The sequence below is a fragment of the Neopsephotus bourkii genome, unplaced genomic scaffold, assembly GCF_033783945.1.
Source record: "Neopsephotus bourkii isolate Nb327-2 ecotype Australia unplaced genomic scaffold, CSIRO-AGI_Nbou_v1 NB_1139, whole genome shotgun sequence".
Lineage (NCBI taxonomy): Eukaryota > Metazoa > Chordata > Aves > Psittaciformes > Psittacidae > Neopsephotus > Neopsephotus bourkii.
In genome coordinates this window covers 2,942,125-2,961,374 of record NW_026901625.1, presented here as the reverse complement: position 1 = coordinate 2,961,374, position 19,250 = coordinate 2,942,125, and the positions used below count along the sequence as shown (strand labels likewise).

General features: G+C 57.9%; 2 protein-coding genes across 7 annotated transcripts; one reads left to right on the top strand and one right to left on the bottom strand.

Annotated features, from left to right (window-relative positions):
- Positions 1–5,650: 5,650 nt before the first annotated feature.
- SMIM29 (small integral membrane protein 29) lies at positions 5,651–6,875 on the top strand. The gene is made up of 4 exons (XM_061363018.1): positions 5,651–5,863; positions 5,947–5,972; positions 6,053–6,158; positions 6,467–6,875. Exons 1-4 carry the CDS (start codon positions 5,753–5,755, stop codon positions 6,527–6,529), a joined length of 306 nt encoding a protein of 101 aa, XP_061219002.1. The 5' UTR covers positions 5,651–5,752; the 3' UTR covers positions 6,530–6,875.
- Positions 6,876–7,161: 286 nt separating this feature from the next.
- Positions 7,162–14,681, bottom strand: HMGA1 (high mobility group AT-hook 1). Of its 6 annotated transcripts, none has more exons than XM_061363019.1 (5): positions 14,598–14,681; positions 10,584–10,692; positions 9,587–9,670; positions 9,136–9,186; positions 7,162–8,300 (listed from the first exon to the last, which is right to left on the bottom strand). In XM_061363019.1, the coding sequence occupies exons 2-5, from the start codon at positions 10,683–10,685 to the stop codon at positions 8,244–8,246; spliced, it is 294 nt and encodes a 97-aa protein (XP_061219003.1). In that variant the 5' UTR covers positions 10,686–10,692; positions 14,598–14,681; the 3' UTR covers positions 7,162–8,243. The 6 variants fall into 6 exon arrangements, with proteins under 6 accessions (XP_061219003.1, XP_061219008.1, XP_061219007.1 ...); XM_061363024.1 differs by having other exon boundaries at positions 7,162–8,297; XM_061363023.1 differs by having other exon boundaries at positions 9,587–9,667.
- Between the last annotated feature and the right edge of the window lie 4,569 nt (positions 14,682–19,250).

The following is a 19,250-nucleotide window of genomic DNA, read 5'->3' as shown; positions in this document are numbered from 1 at the left end:
CCTAGAGAAGAGTGAAAGAAGAGGGGATTTTTCCCCATTTCCCTGGAATCTGGCATTCAGTAATGGTGAAGTACTTTGGTCGCTTCACAAAGATGTCTTTTGGTGTCTTCACAAAGCTGGCTTATTGAATTCTAGACAATAGTTTATTGGCGATAGAGAAACTTGGTATTGTCACAAAGCCAGGGGAAGCTCGTACCTCCTTTAGCTCTGCACACTGTTTCTACCTGTTGCAGCCCTGGCTCTGCTCTCTGAAGGGTTAGCTTCGGCCAAGCTCAAAACTACAGTGACTCCATAGAAGAAGTGAGTGGTGTTTCCCTCTCCAGGTCCATCATTTGGCACAGCATTCCTTTGGGTTAATGGCTGCTTTGCAAGCTGAAAATGAGATTTAGTCTTTTTCAAATTGAAAATATGTTTAACTTTGGACTGTGAAAGCTCTTTAGGACTGAGGCAGCGATGGCCGGAGGGTGCAGGATGTACTGCAGCCACCGGATGCTGTGCCGTGGGCACTGCATAGGGTAGTTGTTAGTTGCTTGTGACTTTGGGCTCTCAGAACAAGGCATGCACCCTCTGAGGGGGTTTACAGCTGAAATCATTGAGATAAATCTGTTAAAGAGAAGGTGTCAGGATGAGGCTGTTCAGTACGTGTAGGGCAGATGCAGCAAAAGCTCATTCCAAGGATTCTGATGGCGAGCTCGCTTGTTCATGTTTAATGCTGTTAAACAGAGCTGAAGTTATGACTGGTATTACTGATAGACCCTATTAGCCAGTAACTGCAGTTAAAACCCAACACAAGGGGATAGAAATAGGGGCTTTAATGGAGGGGCACTTCAGTGGTTTGGGTTTTTAAGCTGCCTCATAGATCAAATAGGGAGAGCATATCTTACCTGTTAGTCTGGCTATTTTATCCCCCCGTCTCTTGCTGATGGTCAGTATGGTAAGATGCAAGAACTTGGGAATGGCTGTTGGTTCTTAGTAGTAAGGCTGCTGTGATTTAATGGGGTTGTTCTCTCTATGGTACATGGTAAGGAACTGTTCAGATGTGAATGCTCTGATGATGCTGGCCTTCAGCCTCACTGCTGTGGAGGAAGGTAAGAGTTCTATTTGGGGGCTGGAAAGGAACAGTAGTTCAGGCATCCAGCATCCACATCAGGTTCCTGACTCGGTGCTGGACATTGTGTGCGCTTCCCAGATTTCTGTTGAGCAAGACAGCAGTTTAGTTCGGTGTCATCTTGAATGTGCCTTAAAGCAAACTCTGTAAACTGGAAAATCAACAGGGATCGGAATCTGCTAGTGTTGCTTTTTCCCTTGTGCCAACACAAAGCGTTCGGTGGCTAAAAATGTGGGTAGGGAATGTCAGGAATCCTCGGCTCCCTTCTCAAATTGAGCATGGAACTGGGGGCCTCTGCCTCAACTTATCCATGCAGCGAACGTGTCACCGTTTCACAGCATGCTTTGTGATCTGGGGAGTAACTGATGTGGAGCTGCACAGGGTGAATCTTTGCAACCATTTAGATTCCCTTGCTTGTTCTCCCTTGCTTGCTTTATCCCAAATTGATGTTTTGTGCTTTCCAGAGAGCCAGATGCAGTGTGTGTCCCTGCACAAAGCATCCAGTGCAAGCAAACCTGGTGCAAGCTTGTGAAAGATAGGTTTGGGTGTTTAACTTGCCTGCAGTGGAAGCTACAACTGGTGCTGGCTCCTTGAAATATATCAGGCACTTCAGCCAAACTTGCATCAAGAAATGAAGTTGTTGCAGGCGCTTGTTGGTGTGAAGAGCTTTTATCTTACAAAGATGCTGAACAACTTGGTACCCTGCCTTTAAATGCCTCTGCCTTCCCTCCCGGCCCTGTTCTTCTGCTCAATAAGATAGCATCATCTAGTGGCTGCACCACAGCGTGGGGATGCAGGTGATCTTGCTCTTGGTGTACTCTCACCTTGTCTCAGAGTTAGATACTATAACATGCATACATATATATATATGTATATATATATATATGAGCCTCACTTTTCCTAGTGTTAGAATCAAGACAGAGCTTTTGGCTTCAGTGGTGGAAGGTGGTGTGTAGATATGTGTAGTGGCTTACTGGGTATAGTGTCATGAGGTCTATACATGAGGGAGGTGTAGGTGAGTGAAAGAGAAAACTGGATTGACGATGTATTTAGGAGATTTATAAAACCTCTTTTTGGTGCTACTTGATAGGTTTTTTTCCTTTCCTTTTTTGTGGGAAAGTGAGAATTTTGAAGTTATAATTGAGAAATTTGCTCTAGAATTGCCTCAGAAATGAACCTCGGGAGGTCCAAGAGTGTTTGCTTGAACCTCTGTGCGTCCTATTTGATATTTATTACATCAGAAGATCTGGAGCAATCCCTTTGTGTTTCCTGCTCGGCCTTCCCAGACCCTCTGTCCCCGGCAGCATTCCCGGTGCCGGTCAGAGCAGTGGGATAAATGATCACCCTGATGGCAGCGGTGTGGATGCCTCTGCTGTGGCTTCTCCATCCTTCATGGAACCGAGACCTTGAGATGGAAGCTGTGGGGCTATGACTGTTTCTTCATGTCTGAGCTGGTTCCAGTGCAGCTTCACAACCAAGGGTAAGACTTTGGTACCCACCCAGGTACTGACCTGTGCTGGCCTCATGCATGGAGCACCGGTGGGAGCGATCCTTAGGGAAAAGGTTGGTGTCCTAAAGCCTCACAGATACTTTTCCAAGTCATTCAGTGCCCAGGCCTGGTGGCAGCAGCAGAGGTAGTGAGTGATCTCCTGGCATTCCCTGCTCCTGCGTGATTGGGATAACTCAGTGTGGGCTCCTGTGCTGCTGCTGCCCAGCTTTCACATGGAAGCATCAGTGAGCTCAGAGGAGGAAAACTGATGTAGAGACCAGAGTTGCTAGTTTATTAGATTAAAAGAAGGCTGCGATTCTCAGTGAGGCATAAGTTAAATGCTCAGTTCTCTGTGAATTCTGGATGGTTTTGGACTTGTAATTCCCCTTAATCTGTTTGGGTTTATTCTTCTGGCTGCAGACTTCTGTTCCTCACTTGAGTGCTTCGTGTTTCTGATCTGATAACGTTAACATGTGGTTGTTTGAAATGGTTTGCAAAAAACACAACTGCAAGAGTGCTTTGGAAATGTGGCGTTTCAGCTGATGCTTCTCTTTCTTACTGACTTGGACTTGTTCTCCTTCATGAAACATCAGCCAAAGTCAAATGCATTCAGTAGAAAGCAACGTTTTGTTTGCCTTGAGGCTCAGATCTTAGTTTGAGCTCATGAACAGCGCAGGTGCTCTCTTGCTCCTGGTTAGTCTTGGCTGGCAGGGATAGCTATACCTATGTACTTTGGACCCCGTAGTGTCTACATAGAGAGCGGGGGGGCTCAGTGCCCACTCCACACTCAGCTCTGCTATCGGTACAAACCCCCCATCCCTCTTCTGCAGTGAGGCCTTGGTGTGTTCCGAGATGTCGATGGCTGGTGTTGGCTGGTTCCTTTCTCAGGGTGCCTGTGTCTGTGTGTGTGAGTGAGGAGAGGTCACCGCTGTCTGTAAGAGACTTAAGGAAACTGAAAGTTGGAGGGTGCAGGTTTGACCAGCGCAGGCTGTAACCCAGTGCCAACCAATAAACACGCCAGTGTTCCACACACAGCTCGCCTCGCTGCGTGGTCTCTCTCCCTCCCGGTGCTGTTACCCACAGATGGGAACTTGGACATCGGGCGCTAAAGGAGAAAGTGGCTTGGGATGGAAAAGGAAATCCGGAGGGATGCCACCAACAGCGTGAAGCTGAGATGGGCTCGTCTGAGCAGGGAGGGCAGCCTGCACTGAGACCAGCGTGAGTCTTGTTTGGATGCTCCTAGTCCTGGCCAAGGGCCTCGTGGAGCAGGAGTGGTCCTGACTCCAGCTCTGCTCACGTCCATCTCACAAAGTCCTTTCCGAGAGGCCAAGTGCCCACTGGCACCACGTGAGCTGGGCTGAGCGCTGTGTGGGGACACCGAGGGTGATGGCTCCGTGCGTGTGGACGCACAAATGCTCTGCCACCATCTGACTGCTTTCCCAAAGGGTATCCCAGACCCTTCAGTGGTCTCATGCCTGTGTAAGCATGCCAGAAGAACTCTGGTGCTTATCTGCAAAGTGGTTTGGAAGGTGCATCTCTTAACCTTCCTTTGCAAATTCCCCTTGGGATCTGAACGCAACCGGGCTCCTCCTGTCCTGCGTTATTACAGCCAGGGAAACCCCTGGCTCACATTTGCAGCATGGAGCCAAAGGCAAGGTTAACCTCTGGTGGGCCCGGGGCTGGTGCTTCCCCTGCCCTGGTACCTCTGGCTGGGTGAGCATGGGAGCGATGCATGGGTTGGAAATCCGGTTGCTTGCTCTTAGCTGCTTAAATGGAGCTTAGTGCTCAGCGAAGCTGTCCCCAGTTACCTTATTGGGGTCTGAGCAGAGGAGGAGAAGGGGCTGGTGCCTCCCACTGCAAGTTCTGGAGCAGAAATACCCCGTGTCACTATTCTAGCTCATTGTCCGCTAAAAACCCACCTTCCACCCCAGTCACAAAGGTGCCACATCTCCAGGCCAGGTTATGCCATTGACCTCAGCATCCCTGGGGAGGTTTCCCCAGGGATGAGAATCGCTCAGCTCCCCATTTGTCCCCATCTGGATGCTCTGGGCAGCGATGGATGGGGAAAGAGCCACTCAGGATTTGGAGATGCTGTGGCTATGGGGAGGGGTTGTGTGAGCCCCAATCTGCTCCCTCACGCTCTCAAGGACTTCCCTAGAAGCAGTTGGGTTTATTTTAGCTGGGAAGAGACGGATGCAGGGCAGCAGGAGCTGCTGGGAGCATCCCACAATGCCCTGCTCAGGTGTGATGCTCTTGTGTGCCAATGGGGTTGGGGACCAGGGGCAGGAGAGCAGGCCCCCCAGCTCTGCCTTTTCCCGGCTCCTCTCTTCCACCTCATTGTTCTTAGTCCTTAGGAAGCAAACCGTGGCTCCCTGCTCCCCAGTGCCTCCCACTCCCAGGGGCTGACCCACTTACTGGGGCCATCTGGTCCCAGCGCGAGCAAAGCGGATTAGCCCCACGGCCGGGATCAGGGCTGGGTGCTGCCATCGCCACGGGTGACACCGCCGGCACCACCACGGCCCTGTCTCCTCGCCCTCTGCCTGCATCTCTATTGTCCCTCTGTCCATCATCATCCCTGAGCCTACCGACCCCTCTGCCCCATCCCTCCATCCTGCATCCATCCGTTGCTTCCACACCCCCCCCCAAGAGCCTTTTCCCCATTTTTCCCTGTTTTTTCCTTCTTTCCCCACTATTTTCAATTTTCCCATTTTTCCCTTTTCTTTCCTCTTTTCCTCCCTCATTTTTCCCTTTCCCTCCTTCACCACCCCCCCCCAGCCCGGTCTCTGCTGCCCCCTCCCGGTCCCGCTCTGCCACCGCCCCCCAGCCCCGCCCCTCAGGCCCCGCCCCTTGCCCCGCCCCGCCCGTCACGCGCCTCCGCGTGGGTTCCGGGCGCGGGGGGTGCGCGGCGCGCGCAGGTGGGGCGGGGATGCGGGGATGCGGTGGGGGGGGGGGGGCGGGGGTCAGGGTTGGGGGATGGGGGGGGTAGAGGTCGTTCCGTGTGTCCCATCCCCCCCCCCTCCCCCCCCATCGAACGGGGCTCCCCGTGTCCCGGGGTCGTTACCGCCGGGCGCTGACCCCCGCCCGCAGTCGTGTCCCCCCCCCCCGGTGGGGCCGGACTCGGGTGTCCCGATGCGGGCAGGAGCCGGCGCTGGGCTATGAGCAACGCCACGGCCCCCACGGCCCCGGGCGCGGCGGGGGACTCGCTGGTGGGCTACGTCCTGGGACCCTTCGTCCTCGTCACCCTCCTCGGCGCCGTCCTGGCCGCGGTGAGTGGGGTCGGGGCAGGGATGGGGTTGGGGTTGGGGGGGGGTCCGGGGCTGCCGGTGCCCGCTGACGCCTTTCCCCGCAGGTGATGTACATCCAGAAGAAGCGGAGGTGAGCGGCGGGGTGCGGGCTGATGGGGCCGGGGGGGAGCCGTGGGACCGGACCCTGCTGAGCCGCCGCGCCCCGGGCAGGTTTGACCGGTTGCGGCACCGCCTGCTGCCCATGTACAGCTACGACCCGGCCGAGGAGCTGCAGGAGTCGGAGCAGGAGCTGCTGGTGCAGGCAGAGGATGCTCGGGTGGGTTGAGCCGCTCCCGTGGTTCGGGGCTGCACGCGTTGGGTTTGGCTGCGTGGGGCGTTTTCCAGCCGTGCCCATCTTTTGACATGGGGAAGCAGCGTTGAGCAGCGGCGCGGGTGTTTTCGGGTCCGGGTGGGAACCTGCCCCGCGGGAGCATCTCTGGGAGCTAAGCGAGGGGTTGGGCATCATCCATACGGGAGGCATGGGCTGTGGTGGCTCCTCCAACCCATCCCGACATAGTCTGGGGTTGCTTTGCCCCTCTGGGTCAGGGCTGGGGCCGTCCCTCCCCATAGCACTGTGTGTTGCAGGTGGTGCCCGGCTGGGGGGGGGCTGCGCCCCTCCGGCCCCTGCGCGGGGACTGGAAGGCCTGATCCTGCTGCAGAGCTGGGGCTGACTCCTGCCCGCAGGGGCCAAGGGATGAACGCATCCGCACCGGCACCGCTGCCTGCCGGGAAGGGCAGGATGCACCCGGAGTAGCGTGGCGTTGCCGGGAGTGATCCCAGGCCATGGGCGCTGATGCTAACGGGCGATCTCCCACCTTGGCACCAAGTTCTGCTGATTTCCTTTGCTTGAGCTGCCCTGCCAGCCCCTTAGAGTGGGGCGGCTGGGGCTGGTACCCGGTGCGGGAGCATCCGGATGCGGGCCTTTGCAGGGTGCGGGGGGCACGATGCCTGTGTGGCAGCGGTGCTGGAGCCAATAAAGGTGTTTCTCTGCACTCGGCCAGAGCCTCCTGCGTAGGGCAGGGAGGGTTTGAGCAGGCCACAGGCCAGCCTGGGGGTCAGCATCGTGTCCCCACCATAGCAGCATCGTGGCTGGGTTTGGTTGTATAAAGGTGCTGAGGATGGGGGTTCTTGGGGTGGGTGGGCAGCAGGGTTTTGCCTGTTTCTGTTCCCGTTGGCAGCTCCCATCCATCCCTTGGAGGATGGCACCATCAAGGTCCTGTGGAGAAGGTTCCTTGCGGAGCATCCGCTCGTGCCTGTGTGCATGGACCAGGGCAGAGGCGTCAAACGTCCATAAAATGTTTTATTCAAGTAACTGCAAAGAGGAACCCAAAAGGTCGTTAACAGTGAACCCAAAAGGAAAAGACCAAACCAACCGAACCCCAATTGTCCCCCACTGGGGCTGCCCGGCACCGACCCCCGGTCCCGCTGCAGCCGCTGTGCAGGGAGCGGTGCGGAGGGGGAGCATCCCACAGTCCCCATCCCGCCGCGGCCGCTGGCCCGGGGAGCAGGAGAACAAAAACCTCGGCTGTAAAATCAGCAATTAATGAAACCAACAAAAACCAGCCCAAAAAAACCCAAAGGGGAAGGGAAAAACCAAACCAAAAACAGCCCCCGGCCCCCAGCGACACCCCCGAGAAAGGAACCCTGGAGCCAGCGATGCCCCGGCACAGCAGCAGCACGTGTGTGAGTGCAGAGAGGAACTTAAATATCCAGAGGTAGTTGTGAATGAAAGGAAAACAACCCCAAAGCAAGTACTAAAAAACAATTCTCTGTTTATAGCAGAACCGAGGGGGAAGGGGCTGCCCTGAGCTGGCCCCATTTGGGAACCCCATGGATGGGCACCGAGCCCCAGCAGTGCTGCGGGTGCTGCTCCCACACACACGGAGCAGTTGCCCAGGACTTGGGGGGGGCACAAGGGGAGGTTTGCCTGGGGTAGCAGCAGGCCAGGGCTAAGGTCAGATCCATGTGGGGGTCTCGCCTTCGCTGACCCCCTCATCCCTTCCCTGCAGGGTCCTTGGGACAAAGCCCAGTGCCTGCTTTGGATGGGTGAGATCGCTGCATTGGGGGGGCAGCAAAGGCAGGGGGTCCCAGCCCCAGCTCTCTGCCAGGCACCCCCTTTGCCGGTGGGGCTGCCCCATAACCCAGCACTGGGGAGAGAGGGGAACTGGGGCAGGGGGCTGTGGGGGCCACCCGGGTTGGGCCATTTTCCAGTGCTGCCGTTGTCTGAGGGTGAGAAGGGAGCGGAGGAGGGAGGAGGACAAAGCCAGGGCCGCGCCGTGGGTTTCTCCCCATCCCTGTCCCCCGGCCGCCGGGGACACGGGACCGTCGATCAGGCAATGAGGTAGCGCCGGTTCCGGAGGCTTCACTGCTCCTCCTCGGATGATTCCTGGGAAATGTTCACCTCCTCTTCATCCTGCTGCTGCGAGGCGAGGGAGAGCGGTCAGGGGGGGCCAGGGGCTGCAGGTACCCCCCGTTATCCATGGATGAAGGGCTCCCCAGGCACATCGCATCCCTTATGCAAAGAGGGAGGCACCAGCATCCCCCTGGACCACGGCACTGCCCTTTGCTCCGGGTCTGACCATTGCAGGTTCAATCCCAGGTAAGAACCCCCCTTCTGGGTGGGCTCAGTGTGAAGAGGGAGCCCCACATCCCGATGTGATGCTGCTCTGTCCCCAAGTGCCCCCCAGGGTGGCCATGAGCATCCACACGTGGTGCTGAGTCAGGGCGAGTGTGAGCATGAGTCAGCGCCGGCCCTCATGGAGCAGCAGCACACGGTGTCCCGGGCATGGGATGGGCTCGGTCCCACCCTGGGGGCCCCAAATCAGTCCCTGGTTCTGTGCCACCGGGCCAGGAGACCCCAGGATGCAACCAGCCCTGGTTGGTGTCAGCTCCTTTGCCTTCCACAAGGAATTGAAGTGGGAAAAGGGGCAAATCCTCACGTGGGGCAGAGCAGCATCACACTGAGGATGCTGCTGGGTGTCCGGGTTGTCCGTGGGGATGTGGCACAGGGCTGGGGATAATAGGATGTGCACGTGGGGAAGGGAGATGAAACCTGCTCCCAACTGGCTGGGTTGCACTTGTGGGTGCCTGCTACATCCCATGGGGCTGTAAACTAAGGGGGGGTTGTGGGGTGTGAAGTTAAGGGAGGAAAGCACAAAATTAGAGGTGACCATAATGCACGGGGGGGCTGCTACACACACACAAAGGTCCAAGCTCCCTTCCAGCATGGAGAGGGAAGGGAAAACCCCACTCACCGACTTTTTGGGTCGTCCTCGAGGTTTTCTCCCTGGTGTGACTGCAGCTTTCTGAGCAAATTGGGGGCAAAAAGAGACGTTTTGGTCAAGCTGGGTCTGGTCCCTCATCCCCAGGCTGCTGCTGGAGGGGGAGGGAGGGTGCCGGTCCCCTTCCTCCCACCCAATGACTGCCAGATTCATCACCCCAATGGCACGTCCCGGCCCGCAGGCAGGACCCCCCCCCCCCCCCATGACTCACGGGGTGGGCGCAGGATGTGAGTCGCCTGTTTTGCAAACAGGTTCCTCGCTGCTGTCCTCATCCTGACACGCACAGTTCCTGCCCCCCCTCCCCCACCTTGGGGTCAGAGCCAACCCCCCCCAACACCCCCCCAGCGATAGATCTGCCCCAAATTGTTTGTAATTGAGCTCAAAACGGAGCTTGGCCGGAGCATCCCCCATCCCCAGCACCTACCCTGCCTTTCGCACTGGCCTTGTTTTTACTGCCCTTCGGCCGTCCGCGGGGTCGCTTGGGGGTCGGGGCCTCACTGGGCTCCTGCTGGAGGGAGAGCAGGGGGGGGTCACTGTGGATGGGGGTCCCCGGGCAGGGATGCGTGCCCCGAGTGGCTCCCAGTGCAGCAGGATACCCTGGGATGCTCCAGGATACCCTGGGATGCACCAGGATACCCTGGGATGCTCCAGGACACCCTGGGATGCTCCAGGATACCCTGGGATGCTCCAGGACACCCTGGGATGCTCCAGGATACCCTGCGATGCTCCAGGATACCCTGGGATGCTCCAGGCTGGGAGTCCCGTTCTCCACAGCAGAGATGCTCTTGCACTGCAAGCACTGATTGCACTGGGATTGGTGCTCAGGCTGCTGCGTGTCCTTCACCCGGGCTCCTACATGACCCATCCCACCCGGCATTAGCAGTGTGGCTTAGCCCATGGTCCCAGCTGGTTCCTCAGTCCCAGACCCCAGCTTGGTGCCGATGCTGCTGCCTGGCAAAGGGAACCTGCCGGTCAGGAAAACGTGCCCCAAGCCCCCCCTGCCCCTGGGAGGGGACTGGAGGAGGAGCTGGCACTGTAAAGGCTCCAGCAGCATCTTATCCCTCTGAGCAGCTTTCGCTAATGGGGCTTTAATTAACTCGTCTGCAAAGGCAGGTTCAGGCTGGGATGGAGCAAGGGGAGGCCTCAAGCCCTTCCCCACCCAGGAGCAGTGGGGTGTTATAGAGCTAAAGGGGTGTGAAACCCCTTGGGAGGGCTCTGAGCAGCAGGAGGAGCTGCCCAAAGGGCAGTGATGGGGGTTCATTGCAGGCATCCCCATCCCTGCCCGGGGGATGCTGCTTGGGGTGCAAGTGGGGGATGTTTCTTGCTGCCCTGTAATATGGGGGTGCCCGGCCCCGAGGGCATCGCTATGGGCAGAGCTGCCCATTGGGGTCCATCCCCACCTCCTGGGGAGCCCCACGTACCTGCGGCTTCTTCCTGGGTCGCCCCCGGCCCCTCTTCTCCGACACGTCCTTCTCCCCCTTGGAAGCCAGGGCCTGGCTGGATTTGGCGCTGGATTCGCTCATGGTCCTTCCAGCAGCAGTGAGGAGCAGGAGGGGGAAGAAGCTTGGTCAGTGATGGTTTGGCCACGCTGGGATGAGGGATGAGTGGAGCAGCCAGAGCCTCCCATGGGGTCATGGCCATGCCCTGTCCCTGCTACCCCCCAGGTAAGGATGCTCAGCCCCCCACAGCCACCTCCTGGTCCCCTTATAGGGATGGGGATGGCAGTGGGGTATCAGCACAGACAGGAAGTGACAAGAACCAGGGACCCCCTCTAATAATGCCTCAGAATTATCATGCAGCCGAAACGAGCCGCTTCTACCTTATTCCATCCCTTCCCAGAGGCTCGCCTGCATCCTGCTCCTCTCCCTGCATGGACCAGCCCGTGGTGGAGAAACCAAAAGCATCACTAAAAGCTATGCCTAGAAGGGACCCCACCTGTATTTTTGAACCCATTCAGCAGTACCACACCGGGGAATGCAGGGCTTTTGTGCCCCAGGAACACAAAGCAGGCAAAGCCCATCCCTCCTACTGCTGCAAAACCACCCCGACTGCGCCCATGTCCCTCCTGCAAACAGGCCTTTGGTCCCTGCTGTGCATCCCATGGCACAACACCCGCTGCATCAATCAGTGCCCCAGTGCTATGGCAGCTCCCGGGGTCCCCAGGAAGCATTTGGGGAGCAGCAGCTCTGCCCGTTCCTGCAGAGCCCATTCACTTTCCAGAAAGGAGGAAAGTGGCTCCGGGTTTAATCTGGAGTGCCGGCAAGTTGGAACAAGGTGAATGGTGGCACAGGGCCTCTGGGCATCCCCATGGGGCCCTAGGGCCCCACATAGCTCCCACAGCCCTGCTCCCCACATCCAGCCCCACTGCACCCCGACCTTGCTCCTGTCCCCCCAGCTGGGTTTAAGGATAAGGACCCCCCAGACTGGTCCCTTGTCCAAGGGACACTGGACCCCTTCCCTGTGAATGTTCCAAAGGGCCGGGTGTCTTTCTTTGCTCATAGGGAAATCCCACAGAGGGAAAGGCTCCATCTTCCCCCCTCCACTTCGACGCTTACCATGGGGCATAGGGAAAACCGGCTCTTCCAGAGCCGTGGGGCCAAATCCACACCCAGCTCCCAGCCCAGGAGCCAGGAGGATGGGCTCCAGGCTGAAGGGAGCAGGATTGCTACCACAGCCCTAGTTCTTAATGGTGATCCTGAGTGCAGAGCACCCACTCTGCTCCCTGGTTGGGAGACTGTGGCCATGTGTGGGGGAGGTGATGTGATGATTCCCAATGGAAGCAGCCCCATCTCGCTGCCCGTAAGCATGGGGCTTGGAGCTGCCTGGGAGAACAATCACAGCTTTGCTCTGGGATGGATGGAGCAACCCCCCTGAGCCCCCTCTCCCCGGGATGCTCTGCATGCAAAGACGGAGGCACTCTGCCTATCTCTGCCTACAGGGTTAATAACCCCTACTGAGCAACTGGTTTCTATTTGGGCAGCATTAGAGCAGCTGGGACAGCGCTACCGGAGAGCGCAGGGCTGCTGGGGGCAGGCGGGGTGCTGACCCCTCCCATCCCAAGGGATGCTGAGCCTCATGGGGATGGCTGGGAGCAGGCACGGGTGGGATGTGCAGTGCCAGGAGCCAGGCTCAGACCTTCGAGGCGTGTTAGAAACCACGCGTCAGCTCCTGCTCCCCCCTGGAAGTGACTCACGAGTGCAAAACAACAACAACAGCGAGACAGAAACCACGCTGCCGTGTAAACACCCCGAAAGCATTACTCAGAGCAGCCCGGAGCCCTTCGAGGGGTCTCTTAGTCAAAAAGGAGAGAGGAATGGTTTAGATTTAGGGCAGAAAAACGCCGTTTGAGCAGGGGCTGGGACGGGTTTGTCTCTTTTCAAGTCAATCTTTGTCAGAGGAAACACAGCTTCCGAGCTGCGCCGTACCCTCTCCCGAAGCTGGAAACAGATGGGCCCAGTTCAGCCCCCACTGCGCCGTGCTGGGACAGACACGGCCCCACGCAGCGGCTCCAGACGGGGATGCTGAAGGGACCTTTCCCACTGGGAATGGCCCCCGAGCCGGAGCCTGCTGCCACAGTTGGTGCTGGGGAAAGGATGCGCACATCCCATCCCTCTGCCACCTCCAAGCTGCCCCTGTGGCCTCAGGGCTGAAATCAGCCCCGGGGGCTGAGGGCTCTAAGGGGGATGAGGAGGAGGATGGAGCTGGGGGATGCTCCCCTCTCCCACCCCAGCACCTTCCCAGCCAGCACCCGAGGGCGGCCCCAGCTCGGCAGCACCTGCCTGGCCCTGGGTGCATCCCGATGGTGCCGGACACAGCGCGGGAAGCAGTTCCAGCCCCGCTCATGTGCATCGAAGCCGTATGGGAGGGAGGGAAGGAGGGAGGGAGCAGCAGTGTTGCCATGGAGGAAAGGAAGCAGCTGAAGAGAGAAACCTTTCCACGCAGGGAGGAATCAGTCGGAGAGGAGGGCAGGGGGGTGCCAGGCTCCTCGAGGCCGGGAGAGATAAATCTGTGCAAGGTTTGGAGGTGGAAGGGCTACATCTGCCTCCGGATCGATGGAGCTGGGGGAAGAAAACCTCCTCCCCTCTCCATCGCTATGGATGGGGAGCCACCGGACTCTCATTCCCCAGCCCCACTGTGTGCTCCAAGACAGGAGCTGGGCCGTCCTCAGCAGCCACCCCTTGCACAAGCATGGTTTGGGTTGCAAAAGAGCCAACCTGGTCCCTCGGAGCGATGCTCCTCGCTCCCCCTGGGCCTGCTCCTGCCTCCCCAGCCCGCCCGCGCTGGCTTACGCTGCTCTGTGCAAATAACCCCATAAATCCCCCGCTCCTGCTCCTGCCACCTACTCTTAGATTAAACAAACCAGCCCAGGAGAGGCAGGAGACAGGCGGTGGCTTAGATCTTAAAGGGGAAAAAAGCAGAAACCTCTTCACGCCCAGGAAATCCAGCCCGATTGCAGCTGGAGAAGGATCCCGGCCGCACCTCCTGGCAGAGGGAGGACGGGAGAGGGAGGAGGGGAAGGAATAGTGGAGCAGAAGTTGAAGAGCCTGTTCGGCAGGGGTGCGAGGGCTGGGAAGGGATGTGCGGGGCTCCTCATTAGACAAACCCTCCATGGGGCTGCTTTGAAGCCCCCTCCCAGGCCTGCTATTAAGGAAAGTCACCCCCCCCCTTCCTTCCTGGGCATGCATAATAAAAGGAAGTGATAAAAGAAAGGAAGGAGGGAGGTGGGGGAGAAAGAAAAGAGGCAGGAAGGCACCATCACACGCTTTGTGAAGCCCCTGTCCTGCGGGGTATAATAAAGCCCCGGGTGGAGCCAGCCCTGGGTCACATTCCACCGCCCCCCCCCCCCGCAAAAGGAGGGCTGGGTGCGGGGTGCGCGGCCCCAAGGTCCCGCAGCGTGGGCACCGTGCGGAGTGTGGGGGGGGGGTGAGCCCCCAGCACCGCAACTTCGCACCGACCCGCACTCGTGTGCGTGTGCGCGTCCCCGTGCGCGTCCCCGTCCGCCCGGCCCCACGCACGGTCCCGATCCCGCACCACGCACCGGCCGCGGCCCCGCGCACCTTGCACGGCCCCGCGCACGCTGCGAGCCCGGGCGGGGGCCGCGGCCGCGCATCACCGGCACCGCGCAAGTGGAGTCAAAGTACCGGAGCGCAGGGGACCCCCCTGCTCCCCCCCCCCCCCGCCCCGCCAGGTGCATCGCACTATTAATACCCATAATTAATAACAACAATAATAGCGAGAGGCATTGCGGAGCCGGGCCGCCGCACGCACACACACGCGTCCTTGCACATACCAAGCAACCCGGGGGCGATCGTGCACAGCATGCGGACGGGGCCGGGGGGGGGAGAACCCGGCTCTCCCCCTTCCCAACCACCCCCCCCCCCGGCCCTCCCCGCACCCCCCCGGAGCAGAAAGGAAAGAGGAAGGCCGGCACTCACAGTCAGCTTGATCCCGGAGCCGGGTGCTTGGGGTGGGTTTTTTGGGGGCGGTTTGGTGTTTTTTGGGGGGGTTATTATTATTTTTTTGATCCTGGCGTGTCTTGTGTTGTGAAGAGAATTAAACCCCCCCCACCCCTTCCCGGCGGCGGCTGCTGCTCGCAAATGCGGATCTGAAAGGAGAAGGCAGAGAGAGGCTGCGACTCACACACGCATCCACGGCTCAGCCAGGCCCCCCTCTTATTTATATAAATAATAAAGGGGGGGGGGGAATGCTCCAGGAGGAAGGAAGCTGGATCAAAATCATTTGCAGGAACGAGGAAAAAAAAGGAAAATAGGGAAAAGGAGGGGGGGGGCGGGAAGGGGGGGAGAAAGGGGGGAAAAAAAAAGGAGCGAGCTCCCAGCCTTACTGGAGGGGATCCAGCTGCTAAAAATAGCAAAATCACACTCGAAATTAAATAAGGGCAACCAGGCTAAGGGGAGCTTCCAGCCCTTGCGGAGCGGGGGGGAGGAGGAGCCCGGCTGCATCACGGCCGGGGGCGGGCGGCGGCGGGGCCGGGACCGATAGGTCCGTTCAAAGGGCTGCGGCGGGCGGGCGGCGGCTGCTGCTCCCCCGCCCCGAGCCCCGGAGCCGGCGGAGGGTCCCCCCGGGGTGGGAGGGGGGGAGTGGAGGAGAACCCCCCCCCTAACTCAGCAAGGGATGCTCAAGGGATGCTCCTGGTGGGGCCGTGCGGGGGGCGTGGGTACCACTCGGTGCTGAGCGCCCCCGGCAGAGCGGACAGCGCTGTTTGAGGCTTGGGGGGGGGGGGATTCGCATCTCCGTAGGGGCTGTACCACCCACCGGCTCCAGCACCCATGAGCAAAGCATGATGCTCTTCCCTTTCGCTGCATCCCCGCCGGGTTAAGCCCCATACACTCACACCGAAAAAGCCTCCGGTCCCTGACTGTAGGCACTGGCGGTGGGGGCTGCATCCCTGGGGCATCCCAGGCCCGGCTGGGTGGTGTTGGGATGTTTAGTGTATCTTTGTACTGCAGCACCATGGGAGGCTGGTGTGGAAGTGCTGCCCGCTGAGCACCGGGGGGGTTTGGGAGCTGGTCAGCAGCCCAGGGGCTCTCCCTGGGGTTTAAGCAGATGGTGGGGTTGGTGTGCAGGGAAAGAGCTTTATTCCGAATTCCTGTGATCTGGTTTGGAAGCGGTTTAAGTCGGTCTGGAGTAGGAGCTGGGATCACCTCTCCAGGTCATACCCTGAAACCCCATTGTGTCAGGTACAAGGTTTTCCAAAGCATGCACTGGGGATCTCATGGGGAGTTTCTTGGTGGATACAAGGAAATCCAGATCTCCTCTCAGCACTGAGACTTCTTCCCAAACTCCTCCAGAAACTCCAATCACAGATGTAATAGAAACTCCAATTTAGGTGCTTTTGACTATCCTGATGCGGAATCTGGAGTTAGGAGCTGAACTTTAAACTGCCTGAAGCTGGATTTGGGTTTCAGGCAAGTTTTTATTAACGGAAAGAAAAAAGCACCTTTAAAACTGTGAAACTTGGGAGCATCAATGCCTGCATGTGCAAAACTGCTTCAGCCGGGAAGGTTTGTGGTGCTAAAAGGAGCAGATCAACGGAGCCAGGCTCGTGGCACTGGTTTTGCTGATTTTCCCTTGGATTTTTCAAATCCCCTGCAAATTCCCCTGCCCAAAGCACAATCAAAGCACTGTCCCTTTGGGATGATTAAAAAATGAAAGCCAAGAAGGGGGAAAAATCACCCTGTGAGAGCCTGACATGTTTTAAAATGCCTGCACAAAGAGCCAGCATCGCCCCTCTTGCACCGGAGCTGAGCCTGGCTCCAGGTCCCCAACTCGGGAATGGTGATGGATCTCCTTCACCTGAGTGCTTTGCACCCAGACAGGGGTGGGTGTGCAGACCCTGAGCATCTCTTTGACCCAAATCAGTGTTCCCCTGCATCTGGAGGTGCCAGGGTACCCTCTGTCTGCAGCAACCCCAGCCCTGCCCATGGCCACACTTGGGCTTCTCCCCTTTGCTGTGGGCCTGGTGAGGAATTTGGTTTCTGTCCCTGGCAGAGGCTCGTTGTTATTAATATCCCTCGTTATTTATTCTGCAGCAGCAGTGAATGGCTGTAACCAGAGAGCTGCAAACAACCTGGGCTGCTCCTTCTTGCTTTAATCCCTGGAACTTCGGGCAATTCCCTGCTTGGTGAGGCCATGCTAGAACCCCCCCCATCCGGGTTCACGTGTGGGGTGACCACTTGGTGTTTAAAGCAAAACAGTGCTGCAGTGGTCCCCCGAAACTAAAGACTGGTGCTGAGATGCTTCCTGCAGCCGTGAGAAGCCTTCCGATGGGAAACCAGCATGCAACTGTGTGCAAGTAGGGGAAATGGGGAAAATAAACAGGGATTTGGGGAAAAGGGATTGATTTGGTGCTCAGGGTGTGTTTGCCAGGCCAGGAGGACCCAGGGGGCATTGGAAATAGCCTGGCAATGCACAGCAGTGAGGTCTGCACCCATGGGAAGGGGGCTCGGGGCAGCATCCCCTGTGTTAAACAGGAAGGAATCCCTATGCGATGCCCGTGCAGCAAGGTGGGGAGTGGAGCGATGCAGGGTGCTGGCATTCCATCAGATCCCAGTGCTGGGCCCAGGGCTTCAGGCCGGGAAGATCATTTCCCCTTTTGTTTTTGCAGTTTTCCTGAGTTAAAGCCTGCACCCAGTGCGGGTTCAGGGTGAGATCTGCAAGTGACAGCGTCTGGAAGCAGGGAAACAAGAAGTGATTTGTTCCCCCCCTTCCAGTGGCAGCTGAGCCCAATGCAGGGGTTATCCCTGGTGGGGGTGCTTGTGGGGCCGGCCATGGCAGGAGGGAGGACAGGGATGAGGCCTTTGTTTCCCCTCCTGGCTTTGTTTCCCGCTGGCCCCATTGATGAAGTCCCATGTGGCCAAACAGCCCCAGACCCACCCCGAAACTGTCCTTTTAACTTGATTAAACAGCTCCTTCCTTCTCCCCCACTGAGCAGATTTAACACTCACCAGAGCAGTGTTTTCCCGTAGCCCTATTCCGGGGGCAAATTCCTAAATCACCTGATAATTATAGGCTTAATGCTGGTGCTTTCAGGAGTGCGAGCCCTGAGTTTGCTGTGATGTTGGATGGGGGGTGCACGTGTGAATTAGCGGGTATCCCTATTTCTCTTTTGTGTTTCAGGCCTGGGAGGAGGTCTGATGGGGAAAGGGGTGCTCAGTGCTTGGGAAAAGCTGCACCTCTGCCACATCCCCAGGAAAATAAGGTGCTTGAAATCATTCCCTGCTGCTTCAGTTCAGCAGGGCTCTGCGATGCTGCAGGCACTGATCGACCGCCCTTGTCGGGAGGGATGTGGGGGACCAGAGGGTGACCCTGGGGATGGGGGCACCTCATTCTGCTCTGCCACTGAGCCCTGCAAAGCTGCGTTTAGGATTCGGGTGCCTAATTCCTGCTGATGTCCCTGGGAAAGGGGAAACTGGATCCTCTAAGGCAGCTCTGGAAACAATCAGCCCAGCTTGTTGGGTAACTGCTGCGGGCTAATGAAGAGCAGGGTGTGTTTGCCACCTCCAGAGCCCTCCTTAATCCGGTAGCTCTATTGTTACCCTCATTGCACTGATGGGGAAACATCAGTGATGCCACTGATGTGGCTTAGAAGTGGGGTGACCAAGAGCAAGTTTCACCATGATCAGTGTCTGTTCTGCTGCTTGGGTTGCACTGGGTTCCTCTTAGGTGCCTTTACCCAGCATTGCTGTGATTTTGCTGGCTGGGGAGGTTTCATCCGGTGCTTGGAGCATCCCCCTGCACTGCTCCGGTCTGAGCTGCATCACGGGGACCGTTTGTTGGGGGTCCTCCTGCTGCACAAGCCACAGGCAGGACCCAGCACACTCTGGACCTGGTTTTCTCATTTCCAGCATCCTTGGGTTGATGCAGGCAGGGGAGAATGTATTTGGCTCCTCTATAGAGGAACCCCTCTCTCTGCAGCCTCTTGGATGTTCCTGGTGTCTCAGCTGCAGCTCAGGGGCAGGAGGATGGTGGCAAGGTCTGGCCCTAAGCCTCAGCTTATTGCTTTTGTCTGTCTCTTCCAGCACAGGGGCTGGCTGAGCTCGGCATGGCCAGGATCAATGTTCATGGCACTGTGGGACTCAGTGTCCCCCCAGTCACTGCAGGGATGACTGGAGACACCCCCCCACCACATTTCCACCCATTTCTGCTTTTTCTCTGCAAGGTAAGTGGTGGCTGCACAAGCAAGAAAGCTCTGCAGATGGCAAACTGCCTTCATTAGCTCTTGCCCAGTGCAATAGGGTGAGCGCTGCGTTTGCCACATTCCACCTTTCTTAAGGCACTGGAGGGCTGAACTCCTCCTCCTGGGAGGACATCTCCGGTGTGGAGCATCCTGAGACCATAGCCCTTGGGAAGGGGTTTCCTGAGCTTTGCCACATCCTCAGAGCTCCCAACACACAAGAACAAATACTCTCCCTCCAAGAAGCAGGAGGACTTGTGTAGGCAGCTCTGTGCAGGAGGGCGGCAGCGAAGCCAGGCACACGGGACTCATCCTTCCTCCCATTGCTGTTATCTCAGGGCTTGCGTGCAAATCCCTGCTGAAATATTTATTACTGGCCACAATCAATGATTAA

Bases quoted from the DNA above. Each gene is read 5' to 3' on its own strand.
- SMIM29 (XM_061363018.1), top strand. From the start codon at position 5,753: ATGAGCAACGCCACGGCCCCCACGGCCCCGGGCGCGGCGGGGGACTCG. The intron at 5,864-5,946 runs GTGAGTGGGGTC...CTTTCCCCGCAG, and splicing joins TCGGCGCCGTCCTGGCCGCG to GTGATGTACATCCAGAAGAA. The intron at 5,973-6,052 runs GTGAGCGGCGGG...CGCCCCGGGCAG, and splicing joins TACATCCAGAAGAAGCGGAG to GTTTGACCGGTTGCGGCACC.
- HMGA1 (XM_061363019.1), bottom strand. From the start codon at position 10,685: ATGAGCGAATCCAGCGCCAAATCCAGCCAGGCCCTGGCTTCCAAGGGG. The intron at 9,187-9,586 runs GTAGGTGCTGGG...CAATTTGCTCAG, and splicing joins AGGCCAGTGCGAAAGGCAGG to AAAGCTGCAGTCACACCAGG. The intron at 8,301-9,135 runs GTGAGTGGGGTT...CTCGCCTCGCAG, and splicing joins GAGGACGACCCAAAAAGTCG to CAGCAGGATGAAGAGGAGGT.